Source organism: Cherax quadricarinatus, chromosome 19, assembly GCF_038502225.1.
Source record: "Cherax quadricarinatus isolate ZL_2023a chromosome 19, ASM3850222v1, whole genome shotgun sequence".
Classification (NCBI taxonomy): Eukaryota; Metazoa; Arthropoda; class Malacostraca; order Decapoda; family Parastacidae; genus Cherax; species Cherax quadricarinatus.
In genome coordinates this window covers 2,122,135-2,142,434 of record NC_091310.1, presented here as the reverse complement: position 1 = coordinate 2,142,434, position 20,300 = coordinate 2,122,135, and the positions used below count along the sequence as shown (strand labels likewise).

The 20,300-nt window shown below is 43.8% G+C and overlaps 1 protein-coding gene across 1 annotated transcript in view; it reads right to left on the bottom strand.

The window, feature by feature from the left end:
- The window catches only part of LOC138852968 (cell adhesion molecule Dscam1-like), a 454,532-nt gene that overhangs the window by 166,220 nt on the left and 268,012 nt on the right, over positions 1-20,300 (bottom strand). Inside the window, exon 5 of the mRNA XM_070086852.1 lies at positions 10,688-10,859. Within this exon, the coding sequence (XP_069942953.1) occupies positions 10,688-10,859 (172 nt within the window). The remainder of the gene's footprint in view (positions 1-10,687; positions 10,860-20,300) is intronic.

Sequence of the window (20,300 nt, the reverse complement as noted above, 5' to 3'; positions counted from 1 at the left end):
TGTAGTTAAATTTGAAAAGTCGGGGCGTTTCTGTAGAATTATGCATTTATTGTTGAAGTGTTATTACCTTCTTATAAATGGAAAGAAAGCTTAAATTACTCCTTTAATAAAAATGTAAGAACAGATACAGAATCTGACTGATGAGTAGATTATTAACTCCGGAACTTGGAGAACGATTCATTATCACGACTTCGTGTCGTGAAAATGTTTAACAATGGATTTTAGTTTCGTCCGAATTTATTCAAAATCTCTGACTGAAAATTTAACATCCAACCTCTTCCTATAAGAAGTTTTAGGCATCTGTGGAAGCAGTTTGAAACAGAACAAACAATAGGGAATATAAAGTTTGAGATTAGTTTGTCAAACGTCACGGAAGAGCTTGACACAATTGATGACTAGTCAGTTACCTGGGAAAATGGTAATAAGGATAATGGTAATAAGGATAGTGCATGAAGCGTTCTGTATTTTTATGGTTTAAACTATAGAGTTTATCAGATCTGAGTAGTTAATAATTCTATTGATGATCTTTCGTACGGAGACTGTCTCTTATGGAGAGGCAGTAATTTAATAAAATACAAAATGATCTCAACTGAATGAAAAGGCAACAGAAAAATCATTTGGGAGAGAAAAGAGGAATTCGAGGCCTTTGATCGCCTTATGATCAACATGATAAAGATCATATAAAAACAGCTATTGAGACAATTAAATTAAAGAAGGAATGGAACTCAAAACAACTCCGAAAGGATTCTCTCAAATGTACATGAGAAATATTCAGTAAGGAAAAAATAAGCCGCTCTCTTTATTTCTTATCAGTCTTCACAGATGATCCACTCAAAGAGGTTCTTGTCCTGCTCTCCCGTAACTGATCCTGATTACTTCCCATTCCAACTAATGTTATATGATACCTAAACGTTTAGCAGTTTATACAGGAATCCAGGAATACACAGATGACATCCCTGCAATTAATACTTATAGAGGGCTTGATGAAGGCAAAAAATAAGTAACATCACTTCCACTTGGGACATGATTATAGAGCGAGTTGACTGATACGAGAAGAATGAATCCCTGGGCCCTGGCGAATTTTTTTAAGGGTACGTACACAAATAATCCGCACAAGTAGAGGAGCTTACGACGACGTTTCGGTTAGACTTGGACCATTTACAAAGCCCGACTTTGTAAATGGTCCAAGTAGGACTAAAACGTCGTCGTAACTTATCTCATTCAGTTGACAGTATTTTGCCTGTTTTTGTTATTTAAGAGCACGTAGAAAAACCACGATGCAACTTTGTCATCAGTTAACTGGGCTACTTGTTACCTAACATTTGGACTAATCTCTCCACTCACCGTACTTTTTTCTGTCCACTGGGTAGATTAGTTACGTTAAAGGCAACAGAGCTAACAAAGTGTCTGAGATTTTTAATATTGTTATGCGAGGCGTCAAAATAAGTTTACTTTTCTCTTAGGGGAGGATTAATATAGACGGGAAAACTAGCAACACAATGCATGTTTAAAATTAATAGTAACATCTTATAATGCAATTATATATTAATTGTACAAAAAACTGACAAATAGGTGAATAAGACACATTTGCAACACAAGTGTTGCAGGCGATCTCAACATTGCACACGCAAGTAGGCGTTCTCAACATTGCACACGCAAGTAGGCGTTCTCAACACTACACACTTGGGTATCTTTATTCAGACGTTTAGACAACCAGGGGTAATATCAGCCCAATGCAGAGAATGATATTAAAGTCTGTGGAAGACGTGGAGTAGTGTGAGGCGATTACTCATTCATCCTTGATTACTTTCTTGCAGATGGTCGAAGTTTAAGTTGATCAGTTCTTTGAGCCTGGTAGGTATTCAGTTCAAAAGTCTTATGTCAAAACTGTTGGACTCAACATCTCCTTTCCAGACTGAGGGACTTGCTGTCCCCTTACCGTATTTACTATTATTCTCTGTATTGCTAATGCAAAAATTGTCGAAACGTTGCCAAGTGTTGCAGATGTGTCATAGTCATCTAACTCATAATGTGTTCAATCATATTTCATTAGAAAGTAGGCAGAGTCTGTTTGAATAAATGAAAACATGAAGAAACAAACAGAGACATTAACACTCGCACACTCAAACACACACTCAAACACACACTCAAACACACACGGTGGGCGGAGAGGGAAGAAAGGGAAGAAGGAAAAAATACCTTCGTAGGAATGCTGTGAGGGAATCAGGAAATGAAGATTTGAGAAGCAGTGACCGAACGGATAACAAACAGCATCCCTGGAGATAGAGATAAAGGGAGGGGGAAAGGAGGAGGTCGCTGTTTATCCATGGCCTCCTGGAGGCTGAAGGAAGGTCAGATTTAGAGATAAGGTCCGCTGACAAAGGGATATTTGAAATATCACTGAACTGATAGGTGCTGAGGCAGAAGTGAATGAGGTGGCAAATTTTCACAAAAGTGTAAGGTTTTCATGGGCGAAAATTTGACGTAAATCTCCAAAGAGCGTTGTAAATTATCGCCGTAAATTATTCCCGCGGAGATGGTGTTTACACTTAAAGTCTAGCGCTCCTCAGCTTTCCCGACTAACGATCTATAAATTGTAAAAATATGTCGTAACTGCTAATAGACTTCAACTTTCACCCTTTCCCTTTCTTTTCCACTAACACCCTCTTTTCTAACCCAACATCTAATTACCTAAGCTTTTCACACTTCTTGATCCACACCCATAGTCTCACCTCTTCAGGTGCATGAACCATCTCCACAACCAGCTTTTAACTTTAACCCCATCTTCCACCTTACCCTCTACCCTGTTCCCTGCTTGCCTTATATGAGGGCACAGATCGGGAGACCAGGTACCCAAAACCCAGACCACAGTAACAGATAGGTAAATGAAAGTGTAATACACAAATTCAGTTGGAAAAGCGAATAAGAGTGCTGAATACAAAGAGATGATGGTGGAGGACATCACAGCAATACTGGAGACAGTGCTCATGGAGGCGATAACAAATGTGATCTTTCCGGCAAGATATCAATCATGAGAAAGGAAAGTGGAACAAGGAAGGTAAAGGAGTAGCAACGCTAATCAGGACAAGTGGATATTTGAGGAGACGAGAGGCATAGAGATTTTTTATTTAGCCACCGGAACGGTTAGTTCATTGTTCATCTTATATCTTGCTTGTGGACATCAGCACCAGAGAATATGGATACACAAACGGCCTGGGAGCTAAGCCAGAAAAAAGTTTATCGGAGTACATTTGGATTTATACCTACAGTATATTTATCTGTTACAAACAGATTTAGGAAATTTCCTGAATAAGTCTGGCAACTTATTTTCATTAATAAGATATCTTGACATATCACATACGTTATTATACTGTCAATATCTATGTTCGCATGACTCACGAAATCGTAATGACACGATTGCAAACAAACCATACCACGGGCGGGATTTGAACCCGCGGTCAGAGAATCTCAAAACTCCAGACCGTCGCGTTAGCCACTGGCTTCAATAAGATTCGTCCAACTAGGTGTATTTCTACACCATAGGAAATACAGCATAGGCATAGAAATATACCTAGTTGGATGAATCTTATTGTGGCTAGCTGGTCCAGTGGCTAACGCGACGGTCTGGAGTTTTGAGACTCTCTGACCGCGGGTTCAAATCCCGCCCGTGGTATGGTTTATCTATGTTCCTCAGTAAGTTGTCAAACACACAGTATTCAAGGTAGTGACCATAGTTCGGTTTACAGTGCAAGTACTTCCACAGCAGTTCTTATCTACCTTCATGTTTTCAATGGGTTATAAATCTACTCAAGTTTCTAACTTCATTCCTGTAACACTCAGTTTCGCTATTTACTTTTCTCCTGATATTATTTCTACTGCTAGATACATACACACCAAAATTATATACTACATTTTCTTTTCTGGGGTAACGTTTCAACTTTATCTTGAAGGAGTAATCTAATGTGTGATGGAATCCATAACAATTATGATTATATAGTATCAGTAATAATCACAGAGTCAAGCTCCGTGTCACTTGTTAGTTTTAGTGCCATTAGGATGGCAAGCAATTCAGTTTACAGTGCTAACGCCTGGTTGTTCATTCTTATGCCTAACTCAACATGGTTCTTATCGTTCTTAGTCAAGGAGGTAGCCAAAAGGACAGCTGCAGCCCTGCCAATAGATTCCTGCTTAGATCCATCAGTCTATATAACTTGTTGTAAATTATTATTAACAGTTAAGCCCAAAAAAATTCTTATTGATTAAATGAACATGATGAAGACTGAGACACTTTCTACAAGACTGATGGACAGAACACATCGACTTCAGGCAGAGGAACTGATTACCTCAAACTCCTCCTCTCCTTACACTTTTCTGCTTTGTACTAGACTGACGAAACCACTGAGTAGCGAAATGTTTCTCCAATAAGATTGCCTTATGTTCCCTAAGTGTCTTAATCTTCAACTTGTCGGTTTTAAACCATTTATCGCAAATGGAGAAGAGCCAAATTACTTCAAAGTAAATGCATTGAGAAGTGGAAAACCCAAGGTGGTGTTAGCAGTGATGTGCAGTCCAGCACTAAACAACAGGAGACCAAGACAAAGCAGCGTAGTTGGACACGACAGCGTAGGTGGCAAGACGATCCAAAGAGGCAGATACAAAATTACTGACCATGGAAGACTTCAGTTATACGACTAGGGAAATCTGGAGCAACACAGGAGACCAGAAATGTAGAGGGCTAAGTTGCTGTAGATGTTGATGGAAAACTTCATGAACCTGCATGTCATGGATAAAACTGGAGAAAGGGAGGAGAGGACAAACCTAAGGGACTCTGATATAAGAGAAATTGAATCGGAGAAGCCTCTCAGTGCTCGTGTCCCCACTTTCGTCTGCCCTAAAAGATGTTTGAGCCTATTGTTCATCCATTTCAGATTATTTCTATTTGATCTCGTTTCTCTAAACGGAATAAATGTTCTTTGGGCAGTATGTTGAATACATGTGGAAGTGAATGAGACCAACACAGTGTGAAGGGACAAATCTAAATTCAAAAGATGCCATGCAGATACATAAGATGCAACTCCTAAGTGGGGTTGCCATGGAGGAAGGAGTTAGATGACAAGACTTTGGGCGATATAATAGAGAATATAGCAAGAACGTGCTGGGAATTAGAGGTGAAATTCACATTCAGAAGCAGAAGAATGGGCAAGAAGAGAGTAAACCCATCATTCACCCAGAAATGAAGGGAGGCAAGAGGTAAAAGTTAAAGAGCATAGAAGAACAAAAGAATGAAAAGAATGCTGGAGAATAGAAAAACAAACAGAAGAGTTAGAAATTAAAAATGCATGAATAAGAAGATAGGCCAAACGGCCAGTCTGAGAAATACATAACATCGAAAGCCAAATATGAAATTTGTTATAAAACCAAATTTGAAGAAGGAAAATGTGAAGAACCAGATAAAATGGCTAAAGCAACAATGAGAACTCACTAAGAAAGACCAGGAAGTTTGCGAGGAGCTTAAAAAAAAACGACTTTTGGAAGAAATTCTCAGTGGAATCAGGAACAATTTCAGAGAGTCAAGAACTTAAGAACCTACCACCGAGTACTGGGAACAATGCTCTCAACGGAAGGTAAGGTCAGAAACTACTGAATAAGCTAGATGCCTGAAAGCAATGGGATCAGAAAACATCTGTGTTCTGAGAGACAAGGCAGAAGAACTGTGTGAACCACAACGCCGCTACCAGTTGTCTGGAAACACAGGCGGAAATATAGGTTACATTAAACTACAAGAGAGTGTCATGGATTTGCAAATTGAATAAGGTTCAGGAGAAAAGAATCAGGAGTATTATATATATAATATAGTGGAACACCTAGAACGGAACAAATTAATACACAACAGCCAGCACCGTTTTAGAGGTAGCTCTATCACAAGTTGACGAAAGTTAAGCATGAGAGAGTGGGATGGGTGACCGAATATATTTTGACTGTAAGTAGGATTCTGAAGCTATGCCAAAAGCTGCATGAGTGAGTGGGAAGGCACTGTTGGATCAGTGAAGACTTAACAGGAAGAGGACAACAGAGTTATTGTTGGTGTGGTGCAGAGATAGACGAGTGTAGGGATGGATGAGTGGGGATTCATAAAGGTCACTACTTACACTAGTACTGTTTCATACGTAAACATGACCAAAAAAATCGAGCCAGAGGAATCACTCAATGTTCACAGATGGGACAAACTAATAAGGAAGATGCCAACAATGTACACCAGTATTAACTACAAATGGTTCTGGACAAGCTACAGGATACATGTGACAAATGACTTTAAAAATTTAACTGCAACAAATACAGAGTTATGAAAACCGAGGAAACAGAGTACAGGCTCGGGGACAAAGATGACATTGGGTATGACCTACTTCTGAGCATTCCGCCAGACGCACACTTAAACAGAAGGGCCACAGTAAACTTGAGACCGCCAAATTTAAAGGTGGCTTTCAGTAACTTCAAAACAGAGGTATTCATGACCCACTACATGACATATGACAGGACCATTCCTACACATTTTATATCTAAGAAAAAGAAAAAGGAAAGAAGCCCAAAAAAGGGTACAAGTTTCCTGTGAGACTAGTCCCAGAGTTCAAGAGACAAAACTGATATCACTACAGTACAGAAGGACCTGGGGTAACATAACTTTAGGAGGTAGAGGAGATCACACCAGCAAGATAAAGTGACAACTGAGACACAGGGTGATCAGGAAATATTTCTTTATCCTCAGAGTAGTCAGGAAGTGGAACGACTTAGCGAAGTGTTGAGGCAATAGTCATACGTTGTTTTATAGGTATGACGAGTCTCACAAAAATAGGAGAGAAAGTGGCGGGCGGCGGAGAGGCGGGGCCACGAGCAGAGACTTGACCCATGCAACATCAAAAAGTGAGGACATAAGATGAGTACAGGGCGGGAAAAAGTAACAAAGGGTTCACACACACACACACACACACACACACACACACACACACACACACACACACACACACACACACACACACACACACACACACACACACACACACACACACGCACACACACACAAATAACTGCTGCAGCATACGGGCGCCTGGCAAACCTTGGAATAGCGTTCCGATACCTTAAAAAGGAATCTTTCAAGACACTGTACACTGTGTATGTTAGGCCCATACTGGAGTATGCAGCACCAGTCTGGAACCCACACCTGGTCAAGCACGTCAAGAAGTTAGAGAAAGTACAAAGGTTTGCAACAAGGCTAGTCCCAGAGCTCAGGGAAATGTCGTACGAGGAAAGGTTGAGGGAAATCGGACTGACGACACTGGAGAACAGAAGGGTCAGGGGAGACATGATAACGACATACAAGATACTGCGGGGAATAGACAAGGTGGACAGAGACAGGATGTTCCAGAGAGGGGACACAGAAACAATGGGTCAGAACTGGAAGCTGAAGACTCAGACGAGTCACAGGGACGTTAGGAAATATTTCTTCAGTCATAGAGTCGTCAGGAAATGGAATAGCCTAGCAGGTGAAGTAGTGGAGGCAGGAACCATACATAGTTTTAAGAAGAGGTATGACAAAGCTCAGGAAGCAAAGAGGGAGAGGACCTAGTAGCGATCAGTGAAGAGGCGGGGCCAGGAGCTGAGTCTCGACCCCTGCAACCACAATTAGGTGAGTACAATTAGGTGAGTGCACACACACACACACACACACACACACACACACACACACACACACACACACACACACACACACACACACACATGATGCGAAGTTAATGAGAAGAATCAAATCAGATGAGGATCAGGCAGGACTACAAAGAGACCTGGACAGGCTACAAGCCTGGTCCAGCAACTGGCTCCTTGAATTTAACCCTGCCAAATGCGAAGTCATGAAGATTGGGGAAGGGCAAAGAAGACCGCAGACACAATATAGTTTAGATGGCCAAAGACTGCAAACCTCACTCAAGGAAAAAGATCTGGGGGTGAGCATAACACCGAGCATATCTCCCGAGGCGCACATCAATCAGATAACTGCTGCAGCATACGGGCGCCTGGCAAACCTACGGATAGCGTTCCGATACCTCAGTAAGGATTCGTTCAAGACTCTGTATACCATTTACGTCAGGCCCATACTGGAGTATGCAGCACCAGTTTGGAATCCACACCTAGTCAAGCACGTCAAGAAATTAGAGAAAGTGCAAAGGTTTGCAACAAGACTAGTCCCAGAGCTACGGGGATTGTCCTACGAAGAAAGGTTGAGGGAAATCGGCCTGACGACACTGAAGGCCAGGAGGGTCAGGGGAGACATGATAACGACATATAAAATACTGCGCGGAATAGACAAGGTGGACAAAGACGGGATGTTCCAGAGATGGGACACAGACACAAGAGGTCACAATTGGAAGTTGAAGACTCAGATGAATTAAAGGGATATTAGGAAGTATTTCTTCAGTCATAGAGTAGTCAAGCCGTGGAACAGCCTAGAAAGTGAAGTAGTGGAGGCGGGAACCATACATAGTTTTAAGGCGAGGTATGATAAAGCTCATGGAGCAGGGAGAGAGAGGACCTAGTAGCAATCAGTGAAGAGGCAGGGCCAGGAGCTATGACTCGACCCCTGCAACCACAAATAGGTGTGTACAAATAGGTGAGTACACACACACACACACACACACATACATACATACATACATACACACACACACACACACAAACACACAACGCTGATAAAATAACGAACAAGTGGGAGGAGTGGCACGAGAGAATCAATGAGGCATCACTGGACTTCATAGCTCTCGCCGAAACCAAGCTCACAGGAATGATAACAGGTGCCATCTTTCCAACGGGATATCAGGTCTTGAGGAAAAACAGAGGGAACAGAGAGGGTGGAGGAGTGGCACTGTTCATCAAAAACTAATGGGATTTTGACGAGCTGGAGAGAGGAAACAGAGGAGAAGCAAGAGACTACATAATAGGAACACTTCAGTCTGGAAATCCCAAGGTGGTAATTGCAATGATGTATAATGCGCCAAGGAACAGCAGGAGGCCAAGGCAAGAATATGATGAGAGTAACACCACGATGGTTGACACACTGACTGAAGTGGCCAGAAGGGCTCATGCGAGCAGGGCAAAGCTGCTGATTATGGGTGACTTCAATCACGAAGAAATTGACTGGGAGAACCTGGAGCCACATGGGGGCCCAGAAACTTGGAGGGCTGAAATGATGGTGGTGGTACTGGAAAACCTCATCTACCAACTCGTTAGGGACACTACCAGAGAGGAAGGAGAGGACGAACCAGCAAGACTGGACCTAATATTCACCTTGAGTAGTGCAGATATTGAGGATATCACATATGAAAGACCCCACCGGGCCAGTGACCACGTGGTTCTGAGCTTCGAATACATGATAGAGTTACAAGTGGAGAGGGAAGCAGGAACGGAAGGACGAATGAAGCCAAACTACATGAGAGGGGACTACATAGGAATGAGGAATTTCCTGCACAAGGTTCAGTGGGACAGAGCACTGGCAAGGAAGTCAGTAAACGAGATGATGGAATATCTGACAATATGCAAGGAAGTTGAGGAAAGGTTTGTACCAATGGGTAACAGAAATAAGGAAAAGGCCAGGATGAATCCTTGGCTCAAAAATGCAGGGAGGCCAAAACCAAGTGTGCTAGAGAATGGAAGAAGTATAAGAGGCAAAGAACCCAGGACAATAAGGAGAGCAGTCGTAGAACCAGACACGAATATGCGCAGGTAAGAAGGAGGCCCAACGATAATACGAAAATGATATAGCAGTGAAAGCCAAATCTGACCCGAAGCTGTTGTACAGCCACATCAGGAGGAAAACAACAGTCAAGGACCAGGTAATCAGGCTAAGAAAGGCAGGAGGGGAGATCACAAGAAATGACTGAGGTATGTGAGGAGCTCTATATGAGATTCAAAGAAGCGTTTACAAAGGACACAGAAGGGACTCCAGAAAGATGGAGAGGTGGGGTACACCATCAAGTGTTGGACACAATACATATAACCGAGGAAGAAGTGAAGAGGCTGCTAAGAGAGCTAGATACCTCAAAGTCGATGGGGCCAGATAACATCTCTCCATGGGTCCTGAGAGAGGGAGCAGAGGTGCTGTGTGTACCACTAACAACAATCATCACTTCTATCGAAACTGGGCTACTATCAGCTGTATAGTCCTTGTGGCTTAGCGCTTCTTTTTGATTATAATAATAATAATGGGCTACTATCTGAGGTAGGGAAGACAGCAAATATAGTCCCAATTTTTAAAAAGGGAGACAGACACGATGCATTAAACTACACACCAGTGTCACTGACATGTATAGTATGCAAAGTTGTGGAAAAGATTATTAGAAGAGTGGTGGACCTAATGGAGCAGGAAGAGTGGCCTAGTAGCGACCAATGAAGAGGCGATTCCAGGAGCTGCGAATCGACGCCTGTATCAACAACTAGGAGAGTATATACACACAAAAAAAACACACACGAACACCATACATAGCTTTAAGACGAGGTATGATAAAGCTCATGGAGCAGGGAGAGAGAAGATCTAGTAGCGTTCAGTGAAGAGGCGGGGCCTGGAGCTGAGCCTCGACCCCTGCAACTACAATTAGGTGAATACAGATAGGTGAGTACACACACACACACACACAGTAAATCTCACCGTCCGGCATCTGGGAGAGGGACGGGGGTAGCTGAGGGTGTCTCCTGAATAAGCCAGGAAACCAGCATCCAGCCTCCAGCTAGGGCACCGTTCACGTGGCACCTCACAACACCAACACCACCCACACCCACTCGTGAAGCCTCGGTACGCACTGACACCTCCGATGGAACAACTGAAAAATATAACACAGACGAATGAATACAACAAAGTTTGTAGTTCAGTTTGTCGGTATTTTATAATATTTTCATGACGATATCGTTCCAGACCATGGAGCTGAACTCTTCTCCAGGCTATGGGACTGGCCACCTTGTTCCACACCATGGAGCTGAACTCTTCTCCAGGCTGTGGGACTGACCACCTTGTTCCACACCATGGAGCTGAACTCTTCTCCAGGCTGTGGGACTGACCACCTTGTTCCACACCATGGAGCTGAACTCTTCTCCAGGCTGTGGGACTGGCCACCTTGTTCCACACCATGGAGCTGAACTCTTCTCCAGGCTGTGGGACTGACCACCTTGTTCCACACCATGGAGCTGAACTCTTCTCCAGGCTGTGGGACTGACCACCTTGTTCCAGGCCATGGAACTGAACTCTTCTCCAGGCTGTGGGACTGACCACCTTGTTCCACACCATGGAGCTGAACTTTTCTCCAGGCTGTGGGACTGACCACCTTGTTCCACACCATGGAGCTGAACTCTTCTCCAGGCTGTGGGACTGACCACCTTGTTCCAGACCATGGAGTTGAACTCTTCTCCAGGCTATGGGACTGGCCACCTTGTTCCACACCATGGAGCTGAACTCTTTTCCAGGCTGTGGGACTGACCACCTTGTTCCACACCATGGAGCTGAACTCTTCTCCAGGCTGTGGGACTGACCACCTTGTTCCAGGCCATGGAACTGAACTCTTCTCCAGGCTGTGGGACTGACCACCTTGTTCCACACAATGGAGCTGAACTCTTCTCCAAGCTGTGGGACTGACCACCTTGTTCCACACCATGGAGCCGAACTCTTCTCCAGGCTGTGGGACTGACCACCTTGTTCCACACCATGGAGCTGAACTCTTCTCCAGGCTGAGGGACTGACCACCTTGTTCCACACCATGGAGCTGAACTCTTCTCCAGGCTGTGGGACTGACCACCTTGTTCCACACCATGGAGCTGAACTCTTCTCCAGGCTGTGGGACTGACCACCTTGTTCCACACCATGGAGCTGAACTCTTCTCCAGGCTGTGGGACTGACCACCTTGTTCCACACCATGGAGCTGAACTCTTCTCCAGGCTGTGGGACTGACCACCTTGTTCCACACCATGGAGCTGAACTCTTCTCCAGGCTGTGGGACTGACCACCTTGTTCCACACCATGGAGCTGAACTCTTCTCCAGGCTGTGGGACTGACCACCTTGTTCCAGACCATGGAGCTGAACTCTTCTCCAGGCTGTGGGACTGACCACCTTGTTCCAGACCATGGAGCTGAACTCTTCTCCAGGCTGTGGGACTGACCACCTTGTTCCAGACCATGGAGCTGAACTCTTCTCCAGGCTGTGGGACTGACCACCTTGTTCCAGGCCATGGAACTGAACTCTTCTCCAGGCTGTGGGACTGACCACCTTGTTCCACACCATGGAGCTGAACTCTTCTCCAGGCTGTGGGACTGACCACCTTGTTCCACACCATGGAGCTGAACTCTTCTCCAGGCTGTGGGACTGACCACCTTGTTCCACACCATGGGGCTGAACTCTTCTCCAGGCTGTGGGACTCACCACCTTGTTCCACACCATGGAGCTGAACTCTTCTCCAGGCTGTGGGACTCACCACCTTGTTCCACACCATGGAGCTGAACTCTTCTCCAGACTGTGGGACTGACCACCTTGTTCCAGGCCACGGAACTGAACTCTCCTCCAGGCTGTGGGACTGACCACCTTGTTCCAAACCATGGAACTGAACTCTTCTCCAGGCTGAGGGACTGACCACCTTGTTCCAGACCATGGAGCTGAACTCTTCTCCAGGCTGTGGGACTGACCACCTTGTTCCACACCATGGAACTGAACTCTTCTCCAGGCTGTGGGACTGACCACCTTGTTCCACACCATGGAGCTGAACTCTTCTCCAGGCTGTGGGACTGACCACCTTGTTCCAAACCATGGAACTGAACTCTTCTCCAGGCTGAGGGACTGACCACCTTGTTCCACACCATGGAGCTGAACTCTTCTCCAGGCTGTGGGACTGACCACCTTGTTCCACACCATGGAGCTGAACTCTTCTCCAGGCTGTGGGACTGATCACCTTGTTAAAGACCATGGAGCTGAACTCTTCTCCAGGCTGTGGGACTGACCACCTTGTTCCAGGCCATGGAACTGAACTCTTCTCCAGGCTGTGGGACTGACCACCTTGTTCCACACCATGGAGCTGAACTCTTCTCCAGGCTGTGGGACTGACCACCTTGTTCCACACCATGGGGCTGAACTCTTCTCCAGGCTGTGGGACTGACCACCTTGTTCCACACCATGGAGCTGAACTCTTCTCCAGACTGTGGGACTGACCACCTTGTTCCAGGCCACGGAACTGAACTCTCCTCCAGGCTGTGGGACTGACCACCTTGTTCCAAACCATGGAACTGAACTCTTCTCCAGGCTGAGGGACTGACCACCTTGTTCCAGACCATGGAGCTGAACTCTTCTCCAGGCTGTGGGACTGACCACCTTGTTCCACACCATGGAGCTGAACTCTTCTCCAGGCTGTGGGACTGATCACCTTGTTAAAGACCATGGAGCTGAACTCTTCTCCAGGCTGTGGGACTGACCACCTTGTTCCAGGCCATGGAACTGAACTCTTCTCCAGGCTGTGGGACTGACCACCTTGTTCCACACCATGGAGCTGAACTCTTCTCCAGGCTGTGGGACTGACCACCTTGTTCCACACCATGGGGCTGAACTCTTCTCCAGGCTGTGGGACTGACCACCTTGTTCCACACCATGGAGCTGAACTCTTCTCCAGACTGTGGGACTGACCACCTTGTTCCAGGCCACGGAACTGAACTCTCCTCCAGGCTGTGGGACTGACCACCTTGTTCCAAACCATGGAACTGAACTCTTCTCCAGGCTGAGGGACTGACCACCTTGTTCCAGACCATGGAGCTGAACTCTTCTCCAGGCTGTGGAACTGACCACCTTGTTCCACACCATGGAAATGAACTCTTCTCCAGGCTGTGGGACTGACCACCTTGTTCCAGACCATGGAGCTGAACTCTTCTCCAGGCTGTTGGACTGACCACCTTGTTCCAGACCATGAAGCTGAACTCTTCTCCAGGCTGTAGGACTGACCACCTTGTTCCAGACCATGGAGCTGAACTCTTCTCCAGGTTGTGGGACTGACCACCTTGTTCCACACCATGGAGCTGAACTCTTCTCCAGGCTGTGGGACTGACCACCTTGTTCCACACCATGGAGCTGAACTCTTCTCCAGGTTGTGGGACTGACCACCTTGTTCCACACCATGGAGCTGAACTCTTCTCCAGGCTGTGGGACTGACCACCTTGTTCCACACCATGGAGCTGAACTCTTCTCCAGGCTGTAGGACTGACCACATGTATTTGCCTGAAGAAGCTATTACACATTACGATTATATGTATTACAAACTGTGCAGAACATTACATTGCACTAAACCTTCTATAAAACAGTAAGATTATCATGAAACAAATTACAAGTATTCAGTAATATTAAGAATAGACTTTACTTTCACTTCATCCTGAACAGTCATTAACAAATGTGTAAAATCTATTATCAAATTGTTGGTTATTGATAAAAGTTTCCTCTCTTTTTGTGACGTTAATTCTTCATTACGAAGTAATATTGCTTAAAGGCAGTTGAAATAAATATAAGAATAAGTTGATCTCTATTATAGACACATTTAGAGTACACAAACAGGCGAAAGAGAATCTGTAATATGTACCAGCGAGACACCTCAGTAAGCACTTAACGAGATGAAGAAGTAGCCTTAATGCAATGTTGCAGATTCTTTATCACGTAAAGGTTGCAACGTTGCTAGATTTGCAGAGACAAGTAGCTAAAAGCTTATTAATAATTTGCACAATAAAGTCCACTCAAACATTCGTACAATTCCAATTTAACTAAAATCACAGCAAAATTAGAACCTCCCATACTGAAATTAAAAGGAAGTATATATTCAATGGCAACATGTTTATTTTTAGTTCTATATTAAAAGCATAAATTCTTTGTCTCGAGAATTCCCTAAGATTAAACTGAGAAGCTACCGATAGCCAATGGATTAGATTTCATTTAGTACTTACTATTGCCAAAGACTAGAACGTGTATGCAAATGAGGGTCACAGCTACTTTCACCTCGCAAATTACATAAAAGGAATAACATTCCCTATAAGCACACTATTATAGGCAAGGTAGGATGGCCAAACACTAGATCTACAAAGCTTCGTCCTTACGGTATTATCTGGAATCTGCAGAGCTTAACATACGCGCTTTCCGAATCATATTCAGCTACTATAATTACATAACCCAGAACTTTGCTCAGAAGTAACATTGTTACGCACAACCTTTACAGGAAGAAATCTTAGCCTCATATGCTCGTTTATTACTTGGCTCACCGATATGTTCTCAGAAACAACAATCTCTACCGAAATGCACTGTTCTCTAACCAGAGGTACATTTCAAGAGTCAACGACAGGAAAAGGATACTAATTATGCCAGTAAACTGAAAAAAAAAATAGCGAGAAGAACAAGGAGCGCCTCACAAAAAATGTTATTGGAATTTGGTGCTTTAAAAGCTACAGGAAGTACCATTACAAAATAACACGCTTCTATGATAACAAATCAATTCTCAAAAAAGGCAGTCACATGCAGGCGACAACCTGGAAGGCAGACTTCATCCATGCGCGGACGAGGTCTGGAAGCTGCGAGATCCCGCCTGTGTTCCATGCTCTTCAATGCAGAAACAACAGTGCAAATCACTTTGCAGACATAAGTCAATCATTAGCTCTTCAGCGGTAACATCAATGAAATACAATAAGAAGTTTCACAGCGATCCAGTGAGCATCTGAGATCCCAGACAACAAAATCTCATATTACATTTGTAGTCACAGCATAACATCACAGGAAAAAATGGAAAAAAAATTATTGTAGAAATTTGATATTCTGGAAGGATATGAAAAGACCATAGAATTGTTTGTAACTTTCAAGATTAACTTTTTAATGTTTGTTAAGCGGTAGTCCTCTTCACTAATTAGGCAATCACCATCTACCATACATCACATATCGTTCAAAGCGAAGAATAACCGAACCGAAAAAGACAGGAACATCCAAAATAAAGAATACGGCATTTTTACAGATTGTCCTAGGAGAGATTCTTTGAACTGCCCTTGAGATCCAGTACGAGGCAACCAAGAAAAAGACACCTAAGATTTAAAAGAAGAGGGAAACCTGCACTAACCCGAGAAGAAATCCTAAAGGAAACATGTTCATTTTATCTAGAAATAAAGGAAAAGTTATCGTTACATCTCCGAGACGTAGGATAATAACAATGGCAATCCAAAAACGAAAAAAAAGGCATTAGCGCTACGTTAACTAGGAAGAGTTTAAGTCATAACATTTTCTCGGATGAAAGCGAGTGTAAAAATAAGAAAGGTTCTGTCAGAAGTTACCGAGGAATGTCAGTTATGGAGAATGTCCAGGAAAGGTCCAATGCTCATGGGACCTACAAATTCTAGAAGGGTTTCGGTTGCACCGGGATCCGTGGAAAGTATCCAACTAAGCCATAACCCGAGCCCTTGCCACCTCGGTACATGCTGACCAGGAGGTTAATACTGTGTATTCCCAAAAGATTTAACCGCCCCATTTGTTTACAAAAGGATGAAAAGATAGAATATGCAAATCAATGGTTGAGCAAAATATAATAGTATAGAGCTTTATACAAGAAAATGAAAACAGTACTTAATACAATCTGAATATTAATCATGAATGAATAAACTGGATTCATATTTAATACAGAAAATTTATGAGGATTATCAGCTAAGTTAACAATTTTCTCTTTACCTGACATGTGCCTCATAAACTGTACCTAACATATGACGTGATAAAGAAAATCAGAGCAATAGAAAGGAATGAACCAGACTCGGAGAGTGAGGCAGACAAACCACTGACTCTTCATGTGAGGTCACATCTCTGCTTTACAAGATTTTGGCTGCTTTATAATTATTGGTATTCCTTGATAATGTAAGAAATAATGAAAGCACTTACAATAACAGTGCTTTTCACTGTTGTTATACCGCATATTAAGATATCTACGTATCTTGTGCAATAAGAATTATTACCAGTGAAGATACAGTTGCTCCCAGGGATGCTGACACGGCTGAAGCACTTAGAGGAAAGCACCCTGCCAGGGAAACCAGTGGCACCAACAGTTCCAACACCTCTGTCCCCACTATGGAACCATTGATAGTGGAAGACTCAGACATTTACAAAGCAATAATGTCTTTCCCATCTGGCTCTGCTGGAGGTTACACTGGAATAAGGCCACAGCATTTAAAGGAAATGGTTAATCCAGTTATTGGGGAAATTGCAGAGACACTGCTTTCAGAGATCACAAGGTTCGTCAACAATTCCTTGGCTGGTCTGATCCCTGATGAAATTAGACCTTTCTTTTTTGGTGCAACACTTTGTGCACTTAAAAAGAAGGATGGAGGAATTCGGCCAATTGCAGTAGGCAACAACTTACGCCGCCTCGTATCCAAAGCTGCTGTCCGAAGTATTCATGCACAGGCAGCCATGATGCTTCAACCAAACCAGCTTGGCTTTGGGGTCTCTCAAGGAAGTGAAGCAGCGGTTCATGCAACAAGGGCGTATATCAACAACCTGCCTGAGGACAATGCAGTGGTAAAATTAGATTTCAAGAATGCGTTCAATCTCCTGAAAAGAGACGTGGTATTAGCAGCAGTACAAGAACATTTCCCTGGTCTCTTCCCTTTTGTTTCAGCCGGGTATAGCAAGGAATCAATGCTTCTCTTTGGAGAGCATGAAATTACATCATCGGAGGGTGTCCAACAAGGAGATCCTCTTGCACCATTTCTCTTCTGTATATCAGTTAGGGAAATCACAGTCAGACTGACCAGCGAGCTAAACATCTGGTTCCTAGATGATGGCACACTAGCAGGTACAAAAGAGTCCCTCCTACATGACCTTACACAGGTAATGACACGGGGACAGGAAATGGGTCTCATCCTGAATCCATCCAAATGTGAAATCATCTCAGTCAGTCAACAAGTGATAAATGCAGTGAGATCAAAACTACCAGGAGCAGCAGTCATTGCCCCCACAAATAGTGTCTTGCTAGGAGCACCTCTGGGAAGCAATGCCATTGACACAATTCTCAGGAAGAAATTGGAAGAGTTAAGGAGAATGGAACAACGAATAGGCAATCTGGACACCTACGATGCCTTGTACCTTCTCACAAAGTGCTTGAGTCTGCCCAGGTTGACATATTTCCTAAGATGTGCACCTTCATATGATAACCCTATACTGCACGAATATGACAGTATTCTGAGGCAGATTTTTACGAAAGTACTTAACCTTACTCTAGAAGACGGGCAGTGTAACCAAGCTACACTTCCAGTCAGACTAGGAGGCATTGGTGTCCGCAAGTCATCACAGATTGCGTTACCTGCTTTTCTGTCCTCGTGTATTGCATCCAGAGAGCTTGTAGCAGCGATTCTCCCTGAACATCTTAGGGACAAGATAGGAGTCCAGAACCAAAAATTCATTGACGGAGCAATGAATGGGATAATCTAACGGGCTCTGGAGCCAGACCTGCTCCCCCCCAACAACTACAAACAATCGCACTGGGATGGTCCAATAGTGGCAAATATTGCCTCAACAATGCTTCAGAGTGTGTCAGGGAAGGATAGAGCCCGCCTCCTGGCAGTGAGAGCCCCTCATGCTGGGGACTTTCTGTTGGCTGTTCCCAACTCCAGCCTTGGCACACGTCTCGACCCACAGACCATCCGCATCGGTGTTGCCCTTCGACTTGCCGCCCCTATTCTCGCCGAACACAGGTGTATTTGTGGCAGTGAAGCAGCAGACCGATTCGGGTACCATGGTCTTGTGTGCCGTAAATCCGAGGGAAAGATTGCAAGACATGAGGAGGTTAATAACATTATCAAGAGGAGCCTCACAACAGCTGGATGCCCAGCAGTAAGGGAGCCACCCCAACTATGCAGATCTGATGGCAGCCAGAAGCTTCCAGATGGTATCACCCTTCACGCCTGGACAGATGGGAAGCAGGTGGTGTGGGACTATACATGTGCATCTACCTTGGCTGATACCTATCTCCAATACACCAGGGAGGAAGGAGGGGCAGCTGCCAGCTTCAGGGAGTCCCAAAAGTCTAGAAAATATGGAGAACTTGCCCATCATTATATGTTTGTTCCCATAGGCTCAGAGACCCTTGGCTCATGGGGAAAGAGTGCATCTAAATTCCTTAAGGAGTTGGGAAAAATACTCATCAGGGTAACTAGGGATCCCAGGGCAGCTAGTTTTCTGTTCCAGCGGCTCAGTGCGGCTGTTCAAACGGGTAATGCCTGCTGTATTTTGGGCACACGCCAAAGCTCTGAGGAGCTGGATGAGATTTTCGCCTTATAATCGGTGATTCACACGTAACAACATGTACCGTATATGCCACCTTTATATCAATAATGTATCTCTTAAATCTTCTGTACCATATTATGTAATAAAATATTCCTATTAGTAAAAAAAATAAATATGAAAAGATGGGGTGGTAGGGGAAGTGGAATATTCAAACGGCTTCAGGAAGAAATCCAAATATTTTTCCTTGAAGCCTTTTTATCCACTTCTCCGAGGCTATGGGTCCCACAATTTACACCAGAGGTGGACCCCATCCTATATACATATGTACATATATATATTTATATATATATATATATATATATATATATATATATATATATATATATATATATATATATTTATAAATACATACATATAAATAAATATATATACATATATATATATATATATATATATATATATATATATATATATATATATATATATATATATATATATATATATATTATTAACACATCGGCCGTCCCCCGCCCAGGCAGGGTGGCCCGAAAAAAAAAACTTTCATCATTCACTCCATCACTGTCTTGCCAGGGGGGCGCTTACACTACAGTTATAAAACTGCAACATTAACACCCCTCCTTCAGTGTGCAGACACTGTACTTCCCATCTCCAGGACTCAAGTTCAGCCTGATGGTTTCCCTGAATCTCTTCATAAATGTTACCTTGCTCACACTCCAACAGCAGATCAAGATTTAAAAACTATTCGTCTCTATTCTCTCCTATCTAACACGCTCACGCATGCTTGCTGGAAGTCCAAGCCCCTCGCGTACAAAACGTCTCTACCCCTTCCTTCCAACCTTTTATAGGCCGACCCCTACCCAGCCTTCCCTCCACTACAGATTTATACACGATCAAAGCCATTCTATTTTCTTTCCTCCTCTCTACATGTCCAAACCACCTCAACAACCCCTCCTCAGTCCTCTGGATAATAGCTACGGTAACCCT